Source organism: Manis javanica, chromosome 10 (genome assembly GCF_040802235.1).
Source record: "Manis javanica isolate MJ-LG chromosome 10, MJ_LKY, whole genome shotgun sequence".
NCBI classification, from domain to species: Eukaryota; Metazoa; Chordata; class Mammalia; order Pholidota; family Manidae; genus Manis; species Manis javanica.
In genome coordinates this window covers 112,389,686-112,416,116 of record NC_133165.1, presented here as the reverse complement: position 1 = coordinate 112,416,116, position 26,431 = coordinate 112,389,686, and the positions used below count along the sequence as shown (strand labels likewise).

General features: G+C 47.9%; 2 protein-coding genes across 3 annotated transcripts; both read left to right on the top strand.

The window, feature by feature from the left end:
• The first annotated feature begins 2 nt into the window (after positions 1 to 2).
• On the top strand, positions 3 to 7,331 carry PHF5A (PHD finger protein 5A). Of its 2 annotated transcripts, none has more exons than XM_017664484.3 (4): positions 3 to 354; positions 736 to 759; positions 1,276 to 1,442; positions 6,686 to 7,331. In XM_017664484.3, the coding sequence occupies exons 1-4, from the start codon at positions 303 to 305 to the stop codon at positions 6,773 to 6,775; spliced, it is 333 nt and encodes a 110-aa protein (XP_017519973.1). In that variant the 5' UTR covers positions 3 to 302; the 3' UTR covers positions 6,776 to 7,331. The 2 variants fall into 2 exon arrangements, with proteins under 2 accessions (XP_017519973.1, XP_017519974.1); XM_017664485.3 differs by having other exon boundaries at positions 1,276 to 1,446.
• Positions 7,332 to 12,573: 5,242 nt separating this feature from the next.
• TOB2 (transducer of ERBB2, 2) lies at positions 12,574 to 24,049 on the top strand. Its single transcript, XM_073213932.1, has 2 exons — positions 12,574 to 14,703; positions 20,135 to 24,049. The coding sequence occupies exon 2, from the start codon at positions 20,232 to 20,234 to the stop codon at positions 21,267 to 21,269; it is 1,038 nt and encodes a 345-aa protein (XP_073070033.1). The 5' UTR covers positions 12,574 to 14,703; positions 20,135 to 20,231; the 3' UTR covers positions 21,270 to 24,049.
• Positions 24,050 to 26,431: the final 2,382 nt, after the last annotated feature.

Sequence of the window (26,431 nt, the reverse complement as noted above, 5' to 3'; positions counted from 1 at the left end):
CACAATGATGGCTTAACGAAGTGCAAATTTCAGTTGTCTCTTGAATCTAAATCTGGGAGAAGTCTTTCTTTTAATTTTCACGCACAGGCCCGGACCCTAACCCCTCTGCAGCTAAGAAGAAATTCGTCTGTAGAACTTAAGGGTTTTCATCGCGCGAAAACGAGGGGTCCTTGGTGTCAAGAGCCCAAACGCTGATGCAAGCCTCGAGGACCAATCACAGAGACGAGGAGGCAGGAACAAATGGGGGTTGAAGGTCGGACGGAAGTTCTCAAAGCTTCCGGTGGCCGACTTGAGCGGGAGCAATGGCTAAACATCATCCGGACTTGATATTTTGCCGCAAACAGGCTGGTGTTGGTGAGACAGCTTACTGCTCCCGGCTGTCTGGGTCGGGGTGGTGTCAAGAGCTGGAGGGTCGGAGGTTCCCAACTCTTCCTTAGGATCCTGCCTCGAAGGCGCCACGTTTCCGGCTTCACGGTCGGTAGCGGAGCAGCGCCTGGGTTTGTGGCCTAGTGAAGAGAGCGGGCAGGCGCGCGCTGGGGCGGGAGGAGGGCGGCTGGGGAGCGGTCCGGGGAAACTCAGATTGCCCAGAACCGGGGAGCGGCTTCAGGAGGGTGAGGACAAGGATAAAAATCCCTCAGGGCCCCCTGCAGCCCCTGCCTCTGTCCCCACCCCAAACTCGAGGATGTTCTTCAAAACCTTAATTCTAATTGTATTCTGCCTTATTTGATCTTGCAGCCATCGGAAGACTGTGTGAAAAATGTGAGTGGAACACGCTTTTCCCAAACACCTCGACCCTCCCACTTACAGTTTTGTGGAACCAGCAGAAAGCTAATGTCCAGCAGTGCTACAGAGAGGGCTTTGAGTAAATGTGCCTGGAAGCTTGTGAACACAACGCCAGGCTGCAACCGGAGGCCCACGCCACTCCCCACTCCATCTTGTGTATTTAAACATGTTTAGGTTTTCATAAAATTTTTAGCTTTGGACAGGAAATAGCATGACCCCATCCCCAACACATACACAGTTTTCTGCTGGTAATTAAATACTTAACCATCTATCAGGTCTTGTTCTAAGCTCTTTATACATTTGTTGATTAACCCTTCCTGTGTATTGATATCGAGATGTACACTAGGTAGGCCAAGTTTAGTAATGCCAAAGTAGAGGATCCTAAAGCCACTGCGAGGAGGAGACTAGTGTATTTTCCCATATTGGGAGGAGGGCAGAGATCTTGAAGAGGTACTTGGAAGTGAGCGTAACTTCATTCTCTCTTCCTTACAGGTGATGGCAAGTGTGTGATCTGTGACTCCTATGTGCGGCCCTGCACCCTGGTGCGCATATGTGATGAGTGTAACTATGGCTCTTACCAGGGGCGCTGTGTGATCTGTGGAGGCCCAGGAGTCTCGGATGCGTATTATTGTAAGGAATGCACCATCCAGGAGAAGGATGTGGGTAAATTCTAAGCTTTCCATCTGATCTTTCCTTCTGTTATTTACTCTTTGCCATCCACAGCAAACTGCCATGGTCTGGAGAGTACTATGTTTAGCTAGTCACCTAGGTTATATTTAAAGTTTTGTGAGACAGACTGGGTGTAGTCTAATAAAAGGCAGTTATTTGGCATCAAGACATATCAAAAATACAAAAGAAGCAAATTGTCAACATAAATTTGGAGAACCTTCCTTGATGGATGTCTGATTATTTTTATTGAGAAACAACATCCTGCATTTTGGAGGTCCTTACGCAGTGCTTGGTGTGTGATAGCCACTCAGTAATTCTTTTTACTCTCATTAAGTACTTTTTGGGTAGATGCAGTGACAAAGTTGAATTTGGGACAACAGCTTTAAGTGGATAAAGAATGCCTTTGGCTTCATAATGCATAATTGTGATTCTGTCTCATGATATTTTTGTCCCTTGACATGTGGGAGCAGTGACTAGTCATTCAAACCTGTTGCCAAACTCATAGATCTATACCAAAGGCAACTTTTACTGATTTTCCTTAGGTTAGAAGCAGCAGGGTTCTTGGGGGGGAAACCCCATGAATCAGCTTGTCTTCTTATGACAATAAAAAGAAGTGTGATATAGTACCACTAGGCTAATAGAAGGTAGCTGGTTACCTAACCAAGGATAAGGCAAAAGATACATGATTCTTAATATCCCCATGAACAAAGAGTAGGTAGTTTATCAATGTTATCACCCTTATTCACAATAACTTTGTTAAATAGGAATTATCCCCATTTTACAGTCCCTCACCCAGCTTGTAAGTGGCAAGCCCAGGCTGTCTAACTAAAGCTACTGGTGTCCCTCTTACACCTTTTTGTCCATTCATAAGTCTCTTTGGTAGGATGTGCCCATGTTGAAGACAAACAACCGAGGCATCTCAGCAGTTTACACATTTGGGTCCTGGCTATGCCAAGTAAATGGAACATAGCAGGCCAAATAAGACTGTTTCTTACACCATTAAGTCTTCTATTTAGGAAGATGAGAAGGGTCACAGGTAAAGTACCAAAAGCATGATTTCGGTGACTTAAATATTGTCCTGTCATAAATTATGATGTGCATTTACCTTTATCATTTGCATTATCAAATTTTTACATTATTGAATCATATACTGTTTGATCTGATCTTCCAGCTAGGTTAGACTCCTCTGGGACCTTGGTTTTTGTGACTGTCCTTTTCTAATGGTCTGCATTTTTGGAGTTCCCCCTTATAGAGTGTCTGATATATTGTAGAGATTTGGTGATTGTGTATATAGTCTATAAGCAGTGAAACCATGGTGAGACAACAGCAGCAAAAAGGAAGTATGAAAAGTCTTAAACTAGCTCAGGAGTACATTAAGAACAGTTCTCTTCAGTCTTTGCATGGTTGTAGCCAGAGTTCTAATCTGGAATAAACTTGCAACCAGAGTGCTTAATAAATGTTAATTGCTGTCTGACGACTCTGCATGCGGTGTGTGATCTGATACATTTGGATCCTTGTACCTCATTCTGTCCCTGTGAATTACTCTAAACATTATTTCCCCTACTTCCTATTATAAAGGACTAGTCTGAGGATATTTGAGATGGCATGTAGCTCACATTTACTCAGAAATAGTTTCCAAGGAGCACAGAGCAGTCCAGTGACATGATCCAGCCTCTCAGACTTACAGATCATCATGTAGATAAGTGCCTAAGACTTTTTCCTATGCAGAAATCTTCCGGCAGCCAAAGCAACCTTGGCTTATTGTTCTCCTCTTCCTGCAACTTTCATAATTTATAAGGGAATTAAACCAGTGAGCTAAGTTGGGTGTTCTCATTACAGTTTTTCAAAGCCTCAAGACTACCCAGAAGTCAGGGCACTGTAAACTAGGTTGTGGTTTCTTACAGTGCAGCATCATATTGATCCCCCATAACCCCTGCTTCCTGTACTCCTTTTATTTACCATTTTCCTCAACTCTCCCAACTAGAAAAGTAGCAGCTAACATTTATGAAGCTCTTGCTAAGTGCCAGGAACGGTGCCGAACATTCTTTTCCAAAAGTTTTTATTACATAGATGAGGAAATGAAGGCTTAGGAGATGATAAGCTCTTGGCCCAAGGTCACCTGGCTAATTAAGTGGCAGATCCAGGACTAGAACCCAGGTCTGCTGACTTAGTATTTCTCAACTTTTTTTTTTCATTATTAGTCCCCTAAGGAGAAGTTTAAGTTAAAACCTCTCCCTAACAAGAAATCCTGAGGATAAGGTTTTGTTGGGTAAGAATGAGCTTTAGGTCACAAACCACTATAATACCAAAGATGTTTTCATCCCCTTTAAGAATGCATGCTCTAACTTAAAGTGCTTGGACCACCTGACTATTGCTCTTCTCAGGTGCTTTAAAGGATGGACCTCTCCCTCTCCTGATACTTCTACCATTTTCTTCTCCCTATTTAAGAGAATAACACAGCAGTTAGATACAAAAGATAAGTGAAACTTTTCAAAATTCACAAATGTATCATTCTTTACAACTTGCTGGACCATGGGAAAGTTTTGTTTTTTGCCTCTGGGAAGCATGTAAGAAAAAATAATGGACTAAGAGCCCAAAAGCCCGTGTTCAAGTCTCGGCTTTGCTACTAACATGCTGTGTGCAGATTTGAGGAAATCACCACAAAAAGGAAGTAGTAATCCCTGTTATCCCACAGATGCATTTATTGAGAGCTTGACAGTCTAAATAAAAATTTCAGATAGAAAACATAATTGCATTGTTTAGGTCCCAAATCAGTGTACTGCTATTTACATCATTGGTATTCACTAAACAGCTGCTGAAAGAATGAAAGACGTTTCGTTTCTGTTAATAAAGCAGATCTTGCCACTAGCACCCACTCATAAGTCTTGGCTACCATTTGTAAGAAATAGAAATGTGTACCCATTTTCAGTAATTCTATTTTTCTGATCTCAAATTTTTTTAACTTGCCTTTTCCTGTGTCTCAGTTCTGCACACATTTCCATTTGGTATGTTATATTTTGGTACACAATTAGTTTTGATTTTAAAGTATAACTTGAAAGTCCTGGGTTTTTTATCACTGGTTCAGGTAACCTGTAGCTCTCTTTCTACTGTAGAAATGGAGTTGAAGCAGCCGTCAGGAAGGAAACCCACATGGGTTGAGTTCTCCTTTGTGGCTGCTACAGGAGCCAGCTTAGGGTTCTCCTGGGAATGTTTTAGTGGACATGTTTGGTATTATAGGAACAAGCACTTCATAGTCTTACTTTTTTGTGAAACTTTAGAAATCAAGTGGCTATAAAATGTTTACCATGGGCAGTGAATTCAAGCCATAGCTGCCTAAAGTAGACGCTCCCTGTGCTAGGAATTGGGAAATGTCAGTCTTCTGGGAAGACTGAGAAAGGATGAAATTTTTAGTATTCAGGCATACCGTTGATAAAAGAGCTACTGCCATGAGACAGACACTTGCCAGTATTAAATATCCTCTGGCTCACCTCACAAATACTCTCCTGTACCAACCTCCCAAGTTTCTTAGACAGTCCTTCCATCTCCCTTTTCATGCTCTCCATTCAGAGGCATATTCACCAAAAGCTAGCCAGTCCCAGTGAGCACACCCTCGCTGCTCCCAGCATTGGGGGGCTTAACGGAACAACCATGAGACCCTTGGGACATGTGTAGAAATAAAAAACGGTCATTCAGGCAAGAAAACAGGAATCCTGTGAGTCAGAAACTGCCATAAAAACCAAAGATCTGATAGTCTAATGCGCTGGTTTTCCAGCTTTTTAAAAAATATGTACTCTTCAAAAAATATCTTACACAGAAGCTGTGTATATGTATGTGTTAGGTTAAACCATTATGTAATTGCTGATACTTGATTTTGGCAATTTCTTATAACTTCTTAAGGGCTATTTACATACCAACTAAGCTGTTAATAGGGAGCTGCACAGATGGAGAGATGAGTTCTACATCACCTGGCACCTTGCAGGACTTGCCAGGGTTCTATAAATAGAGTTTATAAATGCTGACCTGATTCAGTCCCCTTATTTGACAGTTGGGGAACATGAGTCCAAAAAGAAGTGACTTGCCCGCAGTCACAAGTCCGTAAGGCATGGTAGCCTTAATAGGCTACCATCAAGCCTCAAAATTTCAGTGTCTCCAAAGATCTTGGAGAACTGTTAATGCTTAGTATCAGGTTACCTTGGATCAGGAGAGGCAGCTATTCACCCATTTGTACCAGGACTTCCCATACAGATGACATGGGTTACTTGAGTTTACCTAGTGAGCCATGGAGGGGCTGAGTCCACTGCCTGGCTCCCTCAGCACACCAGGCTCCACAGACAGTAGCTCTCAGTTTAATATGTGATGTGATACCTGTTTTCTAGAAAATAGTGAAGTTTTAGTGTTGGCTTTGTGCATTTTCAGAGGTTTTTGTGAAGTGTTGATACCAGTACCCCAAAAGATATATCAGCTGAATTAGAAATGTGATGTCTAAGGACTTGGTTAGTTCATTCTGTAGTCCACTGTCACGGGAAGCAATCTCCTTTGACATGGGTATTGAATAAAATCAGACCTCTGAAGGTGTTTTCCAGTAGCGTCTTCCCCAGTGTTCCTCCCATCATCCAGAGCAACTGATGGAGTCATCATTTCTGTAGAACACAGCTTCCCAGGGGCTTCCCTGAAACCACTCAAGCTCACAAAAGGGCCAGGAGAGCATGTCTTGTAGAGTGTGGCCTGTCAACAGCAATCCTAGTACTCCTTTCCCCCAAGACCATGTGTCATGTTAAGTGGATTAATGCTGGACACATCAAACACAGCATTCCCTGTGGTATTTACAAAAATGTAAGTTACTATTTCCTAGAGTCTTTAGTCTTTTTTCCTTGGTGGTATTCTCTCCTGTGTGGAGGAGAACTAGAGAGCTTGGTCTGTAGATGACTATTACTGTTTCTTACCTCACTTGAAAACCCTTTGGATAGCTTTAGAGTCTTAGATTCTACTTCAGCTGTATCACATTAGCAGCAGAGGTGAGCTGATAATCTAATATTCTAAAGGAAGGCCACTGGGTAGAGGCTAGACAGGCTATGGATACATTCTAGGTGCTGAGTAAATTCCTGGTGATTGACTAAAATTGAATTGACACCTGGTAAGATGAATGGCAGAACCATTAATGTAAAAGTGTTTATCTTAAATTCCTCTCAATTCAGGCTCAAACATTTAACAACTTCTCTGTTCTGTTTCCTAGAGAGATGGTTGCCCAAAGATTGTCAATTTGGGGAGTTCTAAGACAGATCTCTTCTATGAACGCAAAAAGTATGGCTTCAAGAAGAGGTGATTGATGGGCCTCTTCCTCCCCCAATCAAGGTGCTCCAGCTTCCAGAAAAAAACGCCTACTACCGCCAGCAGAGGGAGGGAGTGCAGAGTATCACCTGATCTGTTAGTATGCTGGCACCTTTCCACCCTTTCCTGTCCTCACCCAGTCGTGTGGTAGAAATGGAAAAGATTGCTCACAGAGCACTCTGGCAGTTGTATCAGAGACAGATTGACAGATTAGTTCTTGGTTTTTCTTGAATTCAAGGAGTCTGCTTCCCAAATTGGTATGTTCTCTCTACACCAAGAGCTTCTAAAACAGGAATAAAAGCATTTCAGTCTTGTGTTTGGGGAGTTGACTCTGAAGCTACTGCAGTGAGAAGCATGTTCCGACAGCAGCTTGGATGGTAGTTGTCCTTCGTGGAACATCTGCAGTGGGGACGGGAGCTCTTCCAACAATGTGGGCATTTCATCTTGTTAACACTTAACCAGGTGGTACTGGCGCATGTTATGTCTTCTGAGAAACTGGAAAGCCTTTCTGTTGCTATCGTATTAATAAAGTAGGTGTTTATTTTCTTGTAGTCACCATGCCAATTGAAATTTAACTCTAGGAAGTTATTATAGCCACCCAGGAATTTGTGATCCAAAATAGAAGTATTGGGGTTCATTAGCACCTTGTTCTCTTAGTACTATTGTAAAGAAATCAAAACCATCCGTGCCTTTCATTACAGGTAAACCAATGTCATTTTTAGAAAATTACTTGTTTTTCTTCCAGTCCAACTTTAATTTTGAATTGAAGAGATGGCTCCCAGTAATGGTGAAGGTAATGAATGAGACAAGATGTATTCAAATCGATGAGTTAGGAGAACTGAACTCAATTCGTTTCATAAAGTGCATATATACTCACATTAAGGATGTTTCTTTGCTCTCTCTTTTTTAAGTGGCAGGTTAAGGACAAATTCAGACATATCCTTTATCTTTACTCAGCTATCTATACTTTCTGCCCAGTAGAGGTGATGAGCAAGTTACCTTTTAGGAGGCACATTCATAATTTGAAACTTCCAATCAAGTAGGTCTTTGACACCACAGATAGGAAAAAGCTGATGAGTCCTGGGGAATCCAGGGACTTGGCCCAAGGTTACACTGCAGCTTAGGGGCAAAGCCAGAGAAAGAAATTAGTCTTCTGACTTCGTCAGGGTTTTGTTTTAGATCCACAAAACTCTTATTTGTGATGTACTAAATGTCCAAAATTGAATTAAGATAATCTCTGCCTTCAAATAATTTAATAAGAGAACCTGCCAGAAAGAGTTCAATTTAACCTGAGGAAGCACAAAGAAAGAAGCGTTCTTAGCCTAGCTTGGGGGCCCCTCAGGAAGGCTAGGGGAAGGTCATAGCCATAGGGCTAAAGATACTTCTTCGGGCTTCCCCGTGTTGTCTGTTGCTACCCTGTTCTCTGCACACCTGCCACTGGGGTGGTTTCAGTTCCTCGGACTGCAGCTTTCCTTCTGCCTCAGTGCTTTTACCTGTTAATCCCTCCCTAATGCTTGGCCACCTTTTGCTCCACTAACGCCTACTTATCCTTCAGACCTTAGCTAAATATTTCCTCAAAGATGCCTCTCCCATCCCTCAGTCTAAAGTAGTTCCTCCTGTCATAACCCCACGCAGCACCATAAGCATTTTGTTGATAGCATTTGGTAGTTAACTGCTCTCCCGCACTCGGCTTGTTCGGTGATGGCAGGAGCCGACTGAGCTGCCTAGCAGGTAGCAGGTGCTTGGTATTGAATGAATAATTGAAGTCAAACCAGATTAACTGGGCTTTTAAAGGGTATGTTGGAGCCTATCGACAAAGGGGCTGGGGTGGGCAGATAAGGACATTTATGTGGGGAAAACAGTTTGAACAGGGCAATGTGTTGGGAGAGGTCTGGCAGTTCTAAAGCATTAAGTGGGGGTTAAGGTATGTCAAAAGAGTTGCAGAGACCAGAGCATTTGCATTTTCAGATTAGAATGAGAATTGTCATTAATTCTATAGTAACTTCAGTTTTAATGTGTAATATAGATCAAAATGTTTTGCTAAAAAATCAGTTTTTAAAATTTGCTTATTAACCATCTTGACACACATAACATCTTGTATCCAACAAATGTTTCAAAGTATTCCTTAAGTTTCAGCAAAACACCACCTCAGCTGTGCTCTGTTAGCCTCAGCACCTATGTCTCTGAAAGGTCTTGGAAGGGAGTTTAAGATTAATGCCCAGTAGGATTTCAAAGGGCATACCCCTCCACACTGGTCAGCAGTGGGAAGTATTGGGGTTCATTAGCAGCTTGTTCTCTTAGGACTAATAACACAGGTCCAACCTCGGCCCAGTGAATTCTGCTGTATTCCTCTCTGTCTCCTAAACTCATAATGCCATTCTCGGTTTACTTTCTTTCAGAGGCCAGGAGAACAATGCCATAATGAGTTAAGAACACCTGAGATAAAGTAAATGGCCTTAAAGTTCAAATCCTTGATAATTATCTCCAAAAAGGAGAATAAGTCCTTTTTATTTTAAAATTTAGAATAATGATAGCATCAAATTCTCTTTTGGGAAAATCTCTCTTGCAAGCTAAGTTTTAACTTCTAACAGTATACAGTTCTGTGAAAAGAATTAGAGCAATGAGCTCAGCCAACTGTATGGCCTCAAAAAATGAAAATGGTCTTAAAAGTTACTGTTTCTCTCCATTATTGAAAGAAGCACTGTCCATGTAGGTCTAGTTGAAATAATTGAACTCATCATGGTAAGGCTGAGGAAGGAGTTACCTTTCCTAGATTTATTATTATTACTGTTATTCATTAACTATTCAGTGGTTGGTACTTATTTCTACATTCTAAAAAGGATGGGTATCTTGCTAGCAGCTTCCCAAATACATTCTACACACATGGTAATTTAATCTCCTTTAAACATTGCACTTATTATGTGTGCTTTTAGTCAAAAATAAGTGTAATGAGAAATATGTGGACTTCATACTCAGGCCTGTATTTTAATTCTGTTGACTTTTAGCGAGTCATTTAGCCTTTTTGTACTGCTTTTTTCTTATCTATTAAATAAGGATAATAACGTGTACCTTTTTGGTTTGTAGGATTAAATGTGACCATGTAAGTGCCTAATGCTTAACTAGTAAGACTTTCATAAATGGTAGTTCTTTTACAATGGTGCCCTAATTCCTCACAGGTAAACATTTGAGTCCTGGCATTGAAGGTCCTCCAGATGGTTCCCTCTATTCCCCTGCCGTCAAGGTTCTTGACTACTCATTCTCTCTGTGCTCTTCATCAGGCAGTTGAAGGGACGCTCCTTGCACCAGCCCCATCTTCTTGGCTGTTTCCTTTGTTTTAAATACCCTTCCACCTTCATGTCAGCCAGCCAACTCAGTACCTCTTCTAAGCTTCTGTCATCTCATGGATGCTTCCAGAGGTACATACCCAACAACAATCTCTGGCTTGGACTGTTCTCGTGCCTACTACATACGTAGCAAAAGAAGCAAGAGTTTCGTGAAAGTTTAGAATGTGTACGGCACTCTGGTATTTTCACTGTGTTCCATTTTATTCTGTAATATCTGGCTGAAATCCATTAAACCAAGTGATTTTTACGACCCCACTAATGGACCACAACCCAGAGTTTATAGACAGTGAACTTGATCATAAGATCCTGGAGCTCCTTTTGCCTCTCCCTTCACTGCAGGGCGCACAGTAGGCAGCCACTCAACCAATTACTATGTTGAAATGAAAAAGGGGTCAGAAACTCAGAAGTCTGGGTGAGTAATATAATTGAAAAGGGAGGGGTGTAAGAATAGCCCAAACATGATGATAAATGGTATGTGATCCTCTGACAGTGTCTGGGAGACAACAGAGTGGTAAGGATCTTGGGGGAGCCAGAGAACGTAGTCTTAAAGGAGGCAGCTGTTCTTGAACCCCGGACAATTGCCAGCATGAATGCCCAGCATTACCATATCTTGAATTTAGGACAAGTGGTAAATTAAGATATTTTTGTGCAACCTTCCACTGTTTAAATGTGATCAACTCATTTTTAAAATTGGTCCATTAATTCTATAGTAACTTCAGTTTCAATGTGTAATATAGATCAAAATGTTTTGCTAAAAAATCTGTCAATATCTGCCAAGACAATACATCCACCAGATGTGGACCTTGCCTGCCAATTTGCAACTTCTAAATTAGGGAATCAAACAACTGATAAAGTTTCAGAGAGACTATGTCACTCTATTCTGGACTATAGCCCTTTAACAGTAGTTTGAAGCTAGAACCTTAAGGTGATTCTTTGCCTTGGTTGGAATTTTCTTACCTTAAAAGAAAGGACCCCAATTCCCATCTTTCGCCGGTTATTCAGGTCCTTACCAACTCTATCCTTGAGCAGCCTGCCTGCCACCACCAAGGCTAGAATGTTACTGTCTTTGAACACTGCAGTTTTAGTGTCTTAGCAAAAGACAGATTTCTTCACTTGTTTACTAGAATTACATCAGTTGTAGTGAAATAGCAAATAATTTGTCAGCATCTACTCTTCAAAACCAGTTCGTGTTGTGCGTGTCTGCTTCTGCCCAGCTGGAGCAGTGGATCTGAAGAATCAAACTGAGGAACTCTTTACTTGGATGACTTAAAAAGAAACTACAATTTCTCACCCTGGCATGTGTGTATGAGGCTGTGACTCACCCCTGAGTTAACTGGGGCTAATTATTACCAGCCTGACTTGTCAGGGCAGCAAATAATCTGGCATAACTTGCTTACTCTCAACAGAGAGGTTGCTCTCACCCTCTCCCTGCTGCACTTGCTTACTTCTGAAGCTCACCATTTTGAAAACATGGTGTACCCCATCAAATGTGGGGCTCTGGAATGCTTCAGTAGGAATTCAGCTTGCAATTAAGCCCTGGCAAATCATGTCCTCACCACATCATAAATGGAGACATCAGTTAAGAATGGTGACTACCGTTTTTTCCTTTTATTTTACCTTTTCCTATTTATATGCTAACCCTTTACCAGGACTCCTATTTGCCAAGGAGGCTAGATCTCTGTTTTGTTTTAGTGATACTGCTTAGGAATGGTGTTTCTGGCAGTTCAGGGAAGATTCAAATAAAAGCACAAACACGACAGAAATTAAACGCCTCCCTTAGGAGAATTTGGTGTGCCCTCACTCAGCCTGCAGAGAAACTTGGAGAGCCTACCTTTTATCTGCTTACCATGGACTCCAGCCCTCCTTACGGAGATACCTCCTTACTGAGAATTCGTTCAGCTAACCCTCACCTTTCTCATCATTCTGTCCTGTAAGATTTCTTACTGGGAACGTACACAGAACTGAGCCAGGATCTGTAGGCTGAAATTTGGCCAGAACCCTTTACCTTTAAGAATAGCAACTGTTGGAGCCAGGCTTTACATGCAGTATCATACTTAGTCCCCACATGATCACTATTTTAAGGATGAGAAAACAGGTTTGAAGATGTAAAGAGATTTGTCGATCAAGGTATCATGGTGGCAGAATTTGGAGTCGCACACAGTTCTATGGCTGCCTCTAATAAATGACTACAAATACCAGTATCCCTTGCAGTGTGCCACTGCGCAAACGCACACCCTCCCCAAGGGCCTTGGCTCCTCTGCACTCGGCCCCCTCAGTCCTAGAGGTTGGGACGGAAGCCCAATCAGACACCGCCTCTCCCCGCGCCCCGACCAGTGAGAAGGCTGTTGCTAACAGCCTGGTTATATTTTTAGCTCTTCCATGCTCTGGAACCCCCATGGGTCCGCCGGGTCTCACTACCGGGGTGGAACACTCGACGGGGGGAGGAGAACAGAGAGGGTGGGGGCAGGCGGGCAAGGCTGAGGGGGCGTGTAAGTGACGTTCAGCCTCTCGCTGACGCACTAGGCAAGTAGTTCCTGGAGGTGCCCCAGGGACTGAAGCGCCCAGAGTGGGGGATGGAGCACGTTCGGCTCAGGCTCCCTCCCGCTTCCCCGTCCCCTTGGAGTTTGCCCTACAGTCGCGTTTCTCTGCTGCAGTCAAGGAAAGCACATTTAACCCCCACCCCCGACGCCACTTGCTGTCTCGCCTTGCCAAAAAAAAGTGATAAAGGAAAAAAAATGCAAAGTGTTTGTAGCTGGAAACTTTTAGGACCTCGTCACCCATGTGAATTTGGCGGCTGCCGTCGGGCTGGAACCGTCTGGACTGAGAATAAAGGTCGAGGACAGGGAGAAAATTGGGGAATGGGTAATTATAGGGACAGAGAGGAAGACATCACATGCTGGCCCAGGAGCACCGGGCCTCGTCACCTGGCCGTCCAGTCCGCCTGTGACCTCGAGCGGTACAGGCCTTCCAACCCACAACTTGTGCCCCGCAGTCACAAAGTGGCCAAGTGTGCCGCGTGGCCAGGGCACGAGCAGGGGGCTGTGCGCTGGGGACTGGCGCGCCCCATGCCCGTTTCAGCGAGGTCTGTGTCCCCCGCGCGTGGGACTGTCGGGTGTGCGAGGCAGATGCCCCTTCCACGAGCACGTGGCACCCTACCGCCGGCTGGGACTCTTCCTAGAAGAATGGTGGCGCCCTTTAGTGTCCTGTACAGGAGTCGCCAACAGAGGAAGGTGAACCAGGGAGTCCGCTGGGAAGTCGAAGCCCACCCGTGTCGGGCCGGGGACTCGCTCTCGCGCCTGCGTAGTGCCAGTGCTGGCCCTCTTTCTGCCGCGAGGTAACGGGGCGCAAGAGGCAGCCAGCTGAAGGTTAATGTGGTGCTCGGTTCTTTTTTCTGGCGATCTGGCCGCTGCCTCCCTTTGCTTCTGGTCCAGCGTGCTCGGGCCCCGGTTTCCCCCTCACCCTCCCTGCGACGTTAGCGTTCCCCGACAAGGCACTAGGTGCTCGGGAGACTCCGGCCAACCTGAATTGATAAAGGTGCGAAACGTTTCCAGAACTTGCACGGTCCCTCAGCTCCCTCACCGCGAAGACACCGTAACTGGGAGATGCGAGCGGGGCCGGCCACGGACAGACTCCCACAGCCGAAGGGACTCGCCCAGGTGGTCTGGGGAACGGTTCGGGCCCAGGTACGAACCGTTGGCGCCAGGTCAGGTGCAGGGCAAGAACCGGGGAAGGAGGAGGGCAGGTCTCCTCCCCGCGGCCTGCATTCCCTCAAAACACCTAAAGTGAGCAACTTGGTCCAGCCCAGCCCCCTGCCCTCCGGGAGCTCGCACCCCACCTGGGCAACACCTGACCCAATGAAAACGATTTCAGAGTGGTTTGGAGCATGAGGAAAATAAACATGGTTTGGCGCCGTGATGGGAAGGGGAGGTGCACAGCGTTACATAGGCCAGCCAGTAGCCCTGCTGACGTTCGGGCTGGAATCTGAGCGCCGAGCGAGAGTCGCCCCAAATTCCAAGCACTGAGAGGGGTTAAAACGCCAGGCCGGCTGGGAAGTAGTCCCGGCCCGGCCCCGCCCCTGCAGGGCGGAGGGACGCATCACGCAGGGGTGGGATAGCCAGATCCGTGCGCAGGGTTGCTAAGGGTGAAACTTTTCATTGACTTTGCTCACTTCGGGCCGGGGCGCGGGAAGGTGCTGGCTTTCTGTGGATCGAAGCCAGTGGCTTGGGAGACGCGGGGCCAGAAGGGCACGATCGCCTGCCGGCCCCAGCTCGGACCATCCCCTGCCTCGCAACACGAGCCACGGTCCGCCATCTCCGCACCGCCGCCGGCCTGGCTGCCCGCCCGTCTTCCGTCCCCCAGCCGCCAAACCCGACGTCCATAAAAACTGAAAGAAACACTGAGAGTCATAGCCCATAGCACCCCCCGACTTGCCCCCGCAACGCAGAAAGGACGCGTAGACCCCCGGCCCGGCAGCGCCCAGCAGAGAAGGGAGAGCGACCTACGCCCCGCGCCCAGGACCATCTTGGAGGGAGAAGTCGCCCTGCGGCCGGCAGACTTCCCCACCGCCGCGAAGACCTGAGTGAGCTGGGCGCGGGGTTGGGGTGGGAGGGAACGTGCGGGCGGATGGGCCCCCAGAGACCCTGGCAGGCCCGACGCCTTTCCCCACCCCCGCACTACACCCGTTTTTGGCTTTGCTGGATGCTCCACGTTGCTGTCGCGCCCCTACCGCTACGCCAGGCCAGCATTTGTTTTTCGCTCTCCACCTCCCCTCTGGAACCCCCCTTTTCCCTTTTGCTCCTCTTCCTTTCCTCAGCTTGCTGTCATCCCGGAGTACCCCAGAGCCCCTTTTCCCGTTCCATGTGTGGTCTCCCTTCCTGGGTGGGGTGCATTTCCTCCTCTGCGCCTCCTCGGTTCTTTGTATCATAGAGACTCGCTAGGTTTTTCTTGTTCCACCCCAAACCATAAGCCCCACCACCATTAAATAAATTAGAGGAAGGAAGGGGATCCAGGCCTTGTTTATCTGCTTTTTCTGTGTGCCGGGAAAGGGGGTTGGTAATAATAGGGTTTATTTCTGGTCCTGTGGGACCTGAGGGATGGAGAGTGGACACCCCCCTTTTGGACCGCTCAGTGGTCACTGTCCTTGGGCTAGGGAACCGTAATTCACCATTTTGGCTTGAGCTCTTTAGTGTTCTAAGGAAAAATTGAGCAGAAAAAAGTACCCATACAGCACTACCAGTGAGTGGATTCTCGTTGATCCTGGTGACGTGCCCGGGTGGAAGAGCCCCACTTCTAAGCTCCTGCCCACCTGTCCAGAGGATGGACTGTGCCCTTGAACAGGAGGGGGGGAAAGGGGGCACCTGGCAGGCCCTCCCCCACCCCCACCCAGAAAAACCAGAACCTCACTTTGCAAGCTTAAACGTAGGGCCAGCTCAGAAGGTCTTGGTTGCCTGCACAGCATCCGACCTTTCTCTTTCTCCTTTTATCCATCCTACCCAGGAAATGGGTCCCTCATCTTTGATTTTTCCAGAGAAAAACACCCCTACTGCTTTCTTCGGCGCCTGCCTCCATCCCCCTTTTAAGCAGAGGGAACGAAGCTTGTGTGGGAGGAAGGATTAGGGAGGTTTAACACCCTGTAGGGAAGCTTTGCGGAGGATCTGGTAAATCTGGTCATAGAGCAGGCCTTGCAGTGGGAGGAGGAGACTCAAACAATTTTAAGCATTAAAATATGTTCAGGTGTCAGATGTTCCCTGGCCAGGAACCTTTTACCATTTCCCTCGCCGGGTCTGGTTACACGGACTTGGATTAGAAGAGGGGTGAGGTTTGGGCCCTGCCGGCGCCTCCCTGCAGCTTAACTGGGAATTTCTTTGGCCAGGAGGACGGGAGAACAGGGTTTTCTGTTTTCTTTTCTGCCTTTACTTTCCTGGCTGTGGGGTGCTGGAGACTAGCCCGCCGGGCATTAAGTGAAAGGCTTTTTTTCTCTGAATTCACCGTCTGTCCAGCAACCGCAGGTAGAGACCACCCAGCTTCACCCAGAAACAAACTCATTTGAAGCAGATACTTAATAACAGTCCTGGGAGGAGGTGAGAAAGAGGGAAAGTTCAGCCTCTCTTGAAGCTGATAACACAGATACAGTGGGGTGATACAATACCGGGAGTGGGTCTTCTGGGTAGAATTTATATAAAATGTATTAGGCGGGGTCGGCGGAGGAGGAGTGGTGCCCGTCTGCCACAGTGCGCATGTGCATTGGAAACTTTTCCTCTTGCCCGACCCTCGCCCGCTCCCCTTACTGGGCATGCGCAGTTGGCCGTCTGTGCCTCGGCAAAGTGCGCGGGGAAGTGTAGTATGCAAAGAAAGTAGGTCACTGGCTCCGACCTGGGCGCGAGGTTTCTGAGGACTACGGTTCCCAGAGTGCAGAGCGCGCTGCATCGCCGCCTCCTCTCCGTTGGGGCTCAGGCGAGCCTTCCTGGAGAGCCCTAGAAAGGGCCTTCTTAGTCGGAAGGAGCATTGTAGTCAGACTTGGACTTGCACAGTCCATGTGCAACCGGACGTGGTGAGACGCTGGGCGGGGTGGTGTAGGCACTGGACACAGTCCTGGATGCCTTTCAACCACACCCGCACGTCTGGGTCTCTTTCTCCGGGACCGGCGGGTGGGGCCGGCCCATCCGGCCGGAGCCAGGCTCTCACTCCCCAGCACCCGGTTTGTGACACCTACTGACTTAGTAAAGGAGGTCCCTCCTCCCCTTCTTTTCTTTCCACAGTCATTTGAATACGGTAGTGTTTGTAAGAAGATTTGGATGTTAAGGCTTGAAGTGCCTGAATACTTAAGGTGCTCGGGGTTTGGGGCCCCTGTAGGTTCCTTCACCATTATCCCTCCTTTTTCCCTTTAAAATATAAAGGTCTGTTCTTCTTAAAGACCTTCCTTAGCATTTTTGTCAGAATTCCTCTGTGGAATCTCCATTACCATATCATTGCTGCTGCTGCTGTTGCCTACCCCATTTTTGTTACTCTCTTAAACACTTAATTCTTTAAAACACAAGTCAGCACCAGGGCTCTGAATCCAGGATTAACTTTGTTGCTGAAAGTAAACAAGTGAAGGGGAGGATAATAATCTAAATAAAATTGGATAGTAATTACTCTCACATTTGCAACCTTTTTTATATATTGACAAAAGGTAGTTTTAAGCTTTTTATTTACTTTTTTTCCTTTTGCCTCCTTTTTGGCTTTCTGTACCTGAATCAGGGTCGGAAAGATCTTAAAGTTCTCTCCTGCTGCTTGCTTAACTCGAATCTCTTAGTTTCTTTTATTGAAGAGTAGCTATTGCTTTTTTTTTTAATTGAAGAGTAGTTATTCTAATCTTACCACATTGTGTTAATATTTTCTAAATAAACGCTAGAATTTGTCTGTAGCCTTAAAAAAAAAAAATAAACAAACTCATCTGACTGGTCACTCCTATCTTTAGTCAAAGACAAGACAACACCAGTGCTTTAATCCTCTGTTCCACAAGCTTCTTGAAGTCAAAATTAGAGTCTGAGCTGATAGAGCAGAAAATCTCATTCTGGTTGTCTGGCATTTTTGTAAGATTCCACACCACAGCCATCTGGCCTGGCCTGTTCTCCAATTAAAGAGGCAAAGGTGGCATTATATACTTCCTTATTTGTGCAGCAGCACCACTGAGGTACAAGTTGGTGTGCAGCTTTAGTTGCTTATGCTGCAGAAAATGGTTAGCTAGGCAGGGCTGATGACAGTGGTTCTTTTGTATTTTGGGGTGGGAGGCTTATTTCCCAATGACTCTGGCCTGCATTTAAAATGCTCGCGTTTTGAGGCTGAACTGTTCAGGGGAGGTTGACTTGGAAGACAATTATGCAGGAGAGTTTGGGGAGGCCTGGAAAGGTGTAGGCGCTCTTTGGTCTGGCTGGCATATCAAGGAGCTATGTGGTGCCTTGGGAGAAGTCCTGTGTTGTGTTCAAGTGTTTTACTTTGCAAAACACTTTGAAAACACCGTATTTACTTCCAGGCCCGTTCTTGGCAACCAGTGCCAATTTTTCTTCACCACTTTTTAGTCTCCTCTAAAGGTGTGTCAGACACCTCTAGTGAGCAGCTGTGACCCTTCAGACCTGTTTTTGACTGGAGACCTGTATGTAGTCTTGGTGGCGCACTTTGCATCTGGGGCTGAACCCCATCCTCATAAACAGAAAGCCCTTATCTTTACCATTCTTATTTTTCTTTTAACCTAAAAGGATCCTGGAATTGATCTGTGGTGACTATGAATAGACATTTAAAGAAACTTGGAGATGAAGTCTATATTGGGAACTGGGATTGAAGGGAGATGAGGGTCTCCTGAATCCTGGGCATCCCTGTGGAGGGCTTGTTTGTGGCACCTCTTTTGGCTCCTCACAAGACCATCTGTCTGCTCAGACCTGAAATAAGAGCAGGACGAGACCTAGCCAGTGTCATATGATGCTCCAGCTTGACCCAGTGCATCTTCTTTGATATTCTATAGAGAGCTTTGCCTAAGGATTCGGTCTTAAAAATGCCCCTAGGGCCAGGGCTCTGGCCTGAAAATTATAAGGAAATGAGTGGGGCAGGTATTCAGAAAATTCAAGATCCTGAAGCCTAGAATTAGCACCTGGACACTTTATGCTGGACCCAAAAGTGATTTTAATCAAAACCCAGCCTTGGGTCTATCAAAGGACAGAAAAGGCCCTTGATGGATTATAGATCAGTCCTGTCTCTGCACTGAGCTCAGCAACACAGTCTCATCCAGAGGTCTGGCTCAGGATCTGTTTTGATCCTGTCACCCCCCAGAGGTGGCCCTTTTCAGCTCAGTTCTCCTACAGCATGAGCTTGGAACTGCCCTTTTGATGAAAGTGATGAGATTAGGATCACTGATCCTCAGGACCTCACCGATCATCTTTCTGAGACGTGAGTCTGGCCCAGACCTTGGGAATAAACCTTTTTGACCTCTGTGGGATCTGGCTGTGAAAGAATCCAAAAATAACAATCTGGGTGTTTATCTTGGGCTGCCTTCTCTCCAGGGATCTCCAAACATTTAATAAATCTGGTCCAGTGCCAGGGACAGGTGGTCAGACAGTCCCTGCGAGACTGAGTGATGATGGGTCCCCAGCTGGAGGTTGCAGGGTGATAGAAAATTTCTTCTCTCTGCCCCCCCCCTCCATCACCTATGTGCTAGCCACAGCCTATCTAAGAGATTCCCTATCCTTTCCTCTGCTTCCCTGGGGCAGCCCCAGATCAGCAGTTCCCTTGGTGGGCTATGGTTCCGGTTGTGACAAGTCTTGACTTCTTGATCAGGCTCACCTCCTTTCCTGGACACTGTCTGGATGGAAGTGCACGCCTTGGTTACACTGTGGAGTTAAGTCAGTTCTTCCAGCCCAAAGTGAGCCAGAGAGCATACATACCCAGGGAGCCCAGGATGACAAATTGGACGTGAGGAATCCGAGTCCCCAGGGAAAACCTGGTGGTACTACTTGCTGATCAGTGACCTGTATCCCTTTCATTTAAAGAGGAAAACTAAAGAATATCTTGGCCTGTGACAGTTTGGGAGCAACACTACACCAAAATACTCACCAGAGATAAGTTAGCAAGATTCTTCTCTGGCTGAATTCGGGGCTTGATTTTTTTTTGGTGTCTGTCATATAGTGACCTGAATTTTCAAAATAGTGGAAACCATAGCACTTCTGTTTCTTTAGAATTACTTTAAAAATAATAGCTAATTTTATCAGATGCCTACTAAATACTAGACACAGCATGAAGCAGTTTACATCCTTGAACCAACTTAATCTTCACGGTAGCCTCACATTACTGAGGAAACTAAGGCTCAGAAAAAAACGGCTTGCCCACAAGTCACACAGTTTAGCTAGTCACTAGTGGAGCAGAAATGGGACCCTGGGTCTATGTGATCCGAAGTTGGTGCTTCTCTCTCTGTCCTTTGCCATCCATCCTTCTGGCTTTCTGCATATGTACTCATGATGCCCTCCTTTCTCATTTCCCAGAGCCATCAGGAGCCCAAGGCTGCCCAGATTGCAGCTCCTACCACTGCCCTTGGCTTGTGAACGTGTCCTGCGCTCATTGTCTGCTTAGGGAAGGACCATGCAGCTGGAGATCAAAGTCGCCCTGAACTTCATCATCTCCTACTTGTACAACAAGCTACCCCGGCGCAGGGCAGACCTGTTTGGGGAGGAGCTAGAGCGGCTCTTGAAAAAGAAATATGAAGGCCACTGGTATCCTGACAAGCCCCTGAAGGGCTCTGGCTTCCGCTGTGTCCACATCGGGGAGATGGCAGACCCCGTGGTAGAGCTGGCTGCCAAGCGGAGTGGCCTAGCAGTGGAGGATGTGCGGGCCAATGTGCCTGAGGAGCTCAGTGTCTGGATTGACCCTTTTGAGGTGTCCTACCAGATCGGGGAGAAGGGAGCAGTGAAAGTCCTGTATCTGGATGACAGCGAGGGCTGTGTTGCCCCAGAGCTGGACAAGGAGATCAAGAGCAGCTTCAACCCTGATGCCCAGGTCTTTGTGCCTATCGGCAGCCAAGACAGCTCCCTGTCCAACTCTCCGTCGCCATCCTTTGGCCAGCCGCCCAGCCCCACCTTCATCCCCCGTTCTGCCCAGCCCATCACCTTTACCACTGCCTCCTTCGCTGCCACCAAGTTCGGCTCCACCAAGATGAAGAAGGGTGGTGGGGCATCAAGTGGTGGGGGTGTGGCCAGCAGTGGGGCAGGTGGCCAGCAGCCCACGCAGCAGCCGCCTCGCGTGTCCCGCTCTCCCACCAATAGCCTGCTGAAGCACAAGAGCCTCTCCTTGTCTGTGCACTCACTGAACTTCATCACAGCGAACCCGGCCCCTCAGTCCCAGCTCTCGCCCAATGCCAAGGAGTTCGTGTACAACGGCGGTGGCCCTCCCAGCCTCTTCTTTGATGGGGCTGATGGCCAAGGCAGTGGCACCCCTGCGCCCTTTGGGGCCAGTGGGGCGAGCACTTGCAACAGCAGCAGCTTCGACATGGCCCAGGTATTTGGAGGCGGAACCAACAGCCTCTTCCTGGAGAAGACCCCCTTCGTGGAGGGCCTCAGCTACAACCTAAGCACCATGCAGTATCCCAGTCAGCCGTTCCAGCCTGTTGTGCTGGCCAACTGACCATCTACCTGCCCACGGGCCTCGAGCATCCAGGACAACAGAAAAGAGAAAGGAAAGGAAAGGCCAAAAAAAAGAGGACAAGAAAAATATACAGAAAGATTTCTAGTCTTCTCACTCTCACGTCTAGAAAAAAGATCCTGCCCAGGCATGGAGTGGGAGGGGCTCCCGAAGCACCATGTTTAACTTTACCCTCCCAGGTTTCCTGCCTGACTCTTGATTCATTTGGTTGATTTGGGTTTTATATTTCTTTTTTCTTTTTTTTTGTAAACATAGTTTTCTATATAACATCTTTAATTAGTGGCTTCTTGTGCTAAGAATGGTCCAGATGTGAATCGCTGCTCCCTGCTCCCTCCCTCCTGCACACACCTGGTTCAGGATTGGTGTGTCCAAGCTCACAGGGAAGGAATAGCCGCAGCTGGGGCTTGACCCTCCGCAGAATAGGGAGAGGCTGCCCTGTGTCACTGCCCCATCACCCAACCATCCTCTCACTCAAAGCCATCCAACCTCAGCAGGCCTTCTCGGGCCCTGCCACCTAAATAGGGTTACATCTGACCCCAGCCCCTACTGTCTCTCAGGCCTGGGCCATGAGAACTGCCATCTGGCCACTCAACACCCTCCCCTTAGAGCTGATGTCTGTGACTCCAGGGAGGTAAGCACTCTGTCTAGTGGAATTCCTTCAGCTCTGTCTGCGGCCCTATGCCACCACCCCCGCCTCTCCTAAACTTACCACTGAGGCCCTGGAGACCCAGCCATTGATGCACGTGGGCTCTCATGTAGCCCCTTCTTCCCTAGGCCGGAGGCAGTGCAGGCATGGGTGTGCATGCCCACAGGTGCATGGTTTGCGGTCTTGTTTTAAAGGATGCTGAGCCATGTCAAACTCTCCCTGTGTATGTGATTCCGGGTTGCAGCAAGTGCTTATTTATGTATGAGGTCGGGGAAATAGCTAGGGTAGCCCTTCGGTAGGTGATTCATGTGGTAGGTGAGACTGGCTGAGGCTGACACACTCCCAGGGAAAGCCGTGCAGAAGGAGCTGCAGAGTTCCAGACTGTGGAGGAATCTGCACTTTCGTTTGTGACCAAAAAAATTGAAAAGGGTTAGCTAGGAGAGGCTGAGGGAATACCTACCCTCTGATGCCTAAGAGGAATCCTTGGACTCGGACCCTCCTGTTGTGTGACCTTAGCGCAAGAAGGGAGCTGCCCACCTGAGCAGCCTGGGGGTGGGAGTTTGGGTCAGTGCCTGTAGTGGGCAGTCCTGAGGCTTGAATTGACTCTGCTGTCCTTTGTTGTAGATGTTTTAGTACGTTTCTTCCCCTGCCTGCTTGAGAACTTGGTACCTCTTCCCATCCCCTCTCACTGTGCAACCCAACCCCCTACTGGGCCTTGGTGCTGTGAGGAGTGGTCTCCCGGGCAGGCCAGGCTGGGCAGGCGTGCGTCCGTCACAAGTGGTGTATTCAGATTCTAGAGAGCACTGGCTCCCCTTTTCCAGAAGAGGCTGTTGCTCCAACCCAACCCTGATAGGCCAGCTTCCATGCCAGGATGCTGTGGCAAGTGGGCACATGGCACCAGGCCCCCATCACCAGTACGTACCAAAGCCCTTGGCTCCCCATCCCACCCCACCCTCCCCAGTGACCCCAAGTGGGCAACTGCTGCAGCAGTGGTTCCAGCCCAGACAGACACTGCTAGATTCCTCTCCCTGCAGTGGGCACCAGCCCTACCTCCCCAAGCGGGGCAAAGCCCCGGTTCCTCCACCCAGCTCCAGCTGTTCCCCTAGACTTCTCAGGGGCCGACCCTGGCTGGGCCAACCTCCCCCTGGCCCTGAGCTCCCGCCAGGTGACAGGCCTGAGATTGCTGCTCTCTGAGAAAGGTTGGATGCTGCCTGTGCCCCTTCCAGCCCCTTCCCCCAACACTCAGAACACACAAGCACCTATCATACCCCGGTCAGCTTGATTCTCACCATATACAGGGAGGGGGGAGACCAACCCTATAGTGTCTTTTGAAATATGAAGAAAAATGTGTTCAGGAACATGACTCCAGAGCTGGGCTCTTGGGCCCAGTTCAGTCTGTCTTGTCTCAAATCTAGGCATTTTTGCTTCAATTTTATTTTTTTTAAGAAAACAAAAACAAAAATCTGCACTAATTTACCTGGTTTCGTAGGAAAACTTTTTTTTTATTTTTTACATTTTTTGGTGTCCGTTTGTATTGAATAATTTGCTACATTTGTAAAATGTAAGAGGTATATATAATATATGTATATTTCTAACGTAAAAAAAATGTAATTTTTTTCTTTCAAGATTTTTTCTTAAAAAGAGGAGAGAAAGATATTTTTTCAGGAAAAACAAACTTTGAAATAAAAAAAAGAGGAGAATAAAACCTATTTCTCCCCTTTCCCTATCCTCTCTCTGTCTACCCCTTTTTCCCAGGAACAAATCAAAAGGTGGATTGTCTTGTTAAGAATGTGAACTTTTAGTTCAGAATGATGTATTTTTTCTCAATGCGGTGAGCTATAGATTCTCTACTTTGACCCCTAGGGATGGAAAGGGGGGCACTGAGGTAAGGTGGACAGGAGCTTGGGGGAGCAGGGTAATGAACTTGTTTTCTTTAGTGAAGGAGGAATACAATCAAGCATTTTGTATTCAGAACGTTGTGCAATATTTTGGAATGGGACATTGGTGTGTTTAGAGATTTAGTTTAAAAACAAAACAAAAAGGTTGATCAAATCTGTACAGTTTATATGGTTCCAGATTTTTTTAAGTTTGTATTAAAAGCATGACATATAATAGCCTTCTGCTTGCTCCTGGCTTGTTTTGTTTCTGGGGCCCCTTTTGGGGTGGAGAGAGTGAGAGAGGCCCAGCCCCTTTGGCTTCAAGAAATGATTGGTCATCCTCCCCTGAACCCTGAATAGGTGTGTCACAGGCCTGTTCACCACCTCCCCATCAGGACCACAGATTGCCTAAGAGCGCCCTCTCCCATGGGTCCTTTTCCACACTGGAAACAGGCTCCACGAGGTTGGAAACTGTCCCGGCTCCCTCTGCTGGTGGGTGACGGAGCCGGGACCGGAAGCAGAGCCTTAAGAACGGGATAATACCTCTGGCTTTTTTTTAGGAATGGCGTTTTTCTCTTGGAGGCTGAGGGAGGGGGCAGTCTCCAGCCTGCTCCAGATCTAGTACTTGTCCATTCCCTGACCACTAGAGTGGGCAAGATGAGAAGAGACCACCTAAGCCCACCTGGTGCCTAGATTCTCAGCCTTTCTCTAGGCTGGGAAATTACGGAGCTGCAGTAGGAACAGCCTCCCGGAGCTCGGGACCGATCTTAGGGGCTTGCTGCCTCCTCGCTCTCCCGGGGCCTGGCCTGGTGATGCTGCCCAAGGCAGGGGAACTGCCTCCCTCATGAGCCCCTGCCCAGAGGCCAGGCCTGGGCCAAACAGGACAGTCAGGTATTTGTTGACTCATTACCCCCTTGCAGCGACCTGGTGATCGAGACATTATCTCCACAGTACGACAGAAAGGGCTCCAAATAGGATTTCCTGCTCAATTTTCAAAACGCAAAGTGGGGAAGCCAAGATTGACCCATCCGTGACTTTCATGTATAAAACTGAGGTGGCCGCCAGGGGAGAGTGATGTGGGGGCAGGAGTGGGAAGGGAGACACTGCCACCTTCACGCTGGCCCTCCAGGCAGAGGGCGGCAGTGGGTTGCGGGTCTCCTCAGGCCCCTGTCTCCAAAACAGGCCAACTTTGGTGTCTCCCCATCCAAGTGTGTGAACTGGGTCTGGAAGCCCTCAGGCCAAATGTCCAACCTCTGTACAGGATCCCAGGACCCCTTGATACCCAGCTCCTCCATGGGCCACTTCCCCAGGCCTGTGGAGCAGAGGGATGCCCAGGCCCTGGCCTGCCAGACATGCGGCTACTCCCAGGTCTGTCTGGCTACTCTCCTGCCGGGGAGAAGCCCCCCGTCCCTTTGCCCGTGTCCAGGCTGCCCACCCATCTGAGTGCCCAGGGCCTCTTACATGCTTATTCCTAAATAAGGCACCCAGCACAGGCCTGGCCACAGGTACCCACAGCCACCCATTCCCACCCCCTGGGCATGTGCCAGAGAGCGGGAAAGCCTGGGAAAGGCCCAGCTCAGGTGCCCTCTGGCTGAAAGAACAGAGACCAGATTTGAACAAAGCCCCAGTTCTCCACAGCATAGGCACAGAAATGATTCGTTCATACTCTCATGACTACATTTATTCCCCAAATGCCCACTGGCTCTCATGTAGGGGAGCAGGACACATGGGGGTAAAGGGCTGTCAGGGTCCCTGCCCTGAAGCAGAAGAGGAAGAACATTCTGGAGGATTCATCAGAGTTCCTCAGGAAAAGGGCCCATTTATTCACTCGACAAGCTTTCCACGGGAACCCACTGCCAGCCTCGGGCACAGGGGGGATGGCAGTTACAGGCCAGGCACGCACAGGGGCCCTGAGGGCCCAGGGATCAGGAGGCACAGAGCAAGGTAGCCGGGAAGGAAAAAGCAAGGCCGAGGCCCCTCCCCAGGGAACGGGTCGGGAAGGCGCCCATCCGGAACGAGCCCGGACTCTGCTCCCTTGGAAGACACAGGCTCTTACCCACCCCTGCCGCTCCCTAGGCAGGTGGCCTTGAGCCGACCACTCCACCTACCCTGGCATCTCAGTTCCCTCGTTGCTACAATGGGCATAATGATTGTACCTACTTGGGAAAACTAGCTAATGAGTGGAAAATGCTGAGCACGAGGCTGGCCCCAGGTAAACAACAAGAATCATTTTCATCATTAGAGCCATTATTGTCCATCCTCAAATGCCACCATCCGACCCAGTCTGGAAGGCTTCCTCGCAGCAGCAAACAGGCTGAAATCCAACCCCACCAGCAGCAAGAGCAGGTTGGGGCAGAAAAAGAAACTTCATTCTTGGAATAGAAGCCAGGCTGCTCCCGCTCTCCCCTTCACCAAGGTGGAAGGCTGTTTGTACCCCAGTGAGATGGCGTCCTGTAAAATGTGCGTCACCACCCCTGTCCTGGGAGCAGCCTGTGGCCTCAGGATGGAACAGGCCCTCAGCGTGTGTCCCAAAACCTCCTGGGAGTTTCTCCCTGAGAGCAGATGGGCGTGTGGGGTGACTCATGGCAGCGAAGAACCCTGCTCCCTTCACCAGTGCCTGC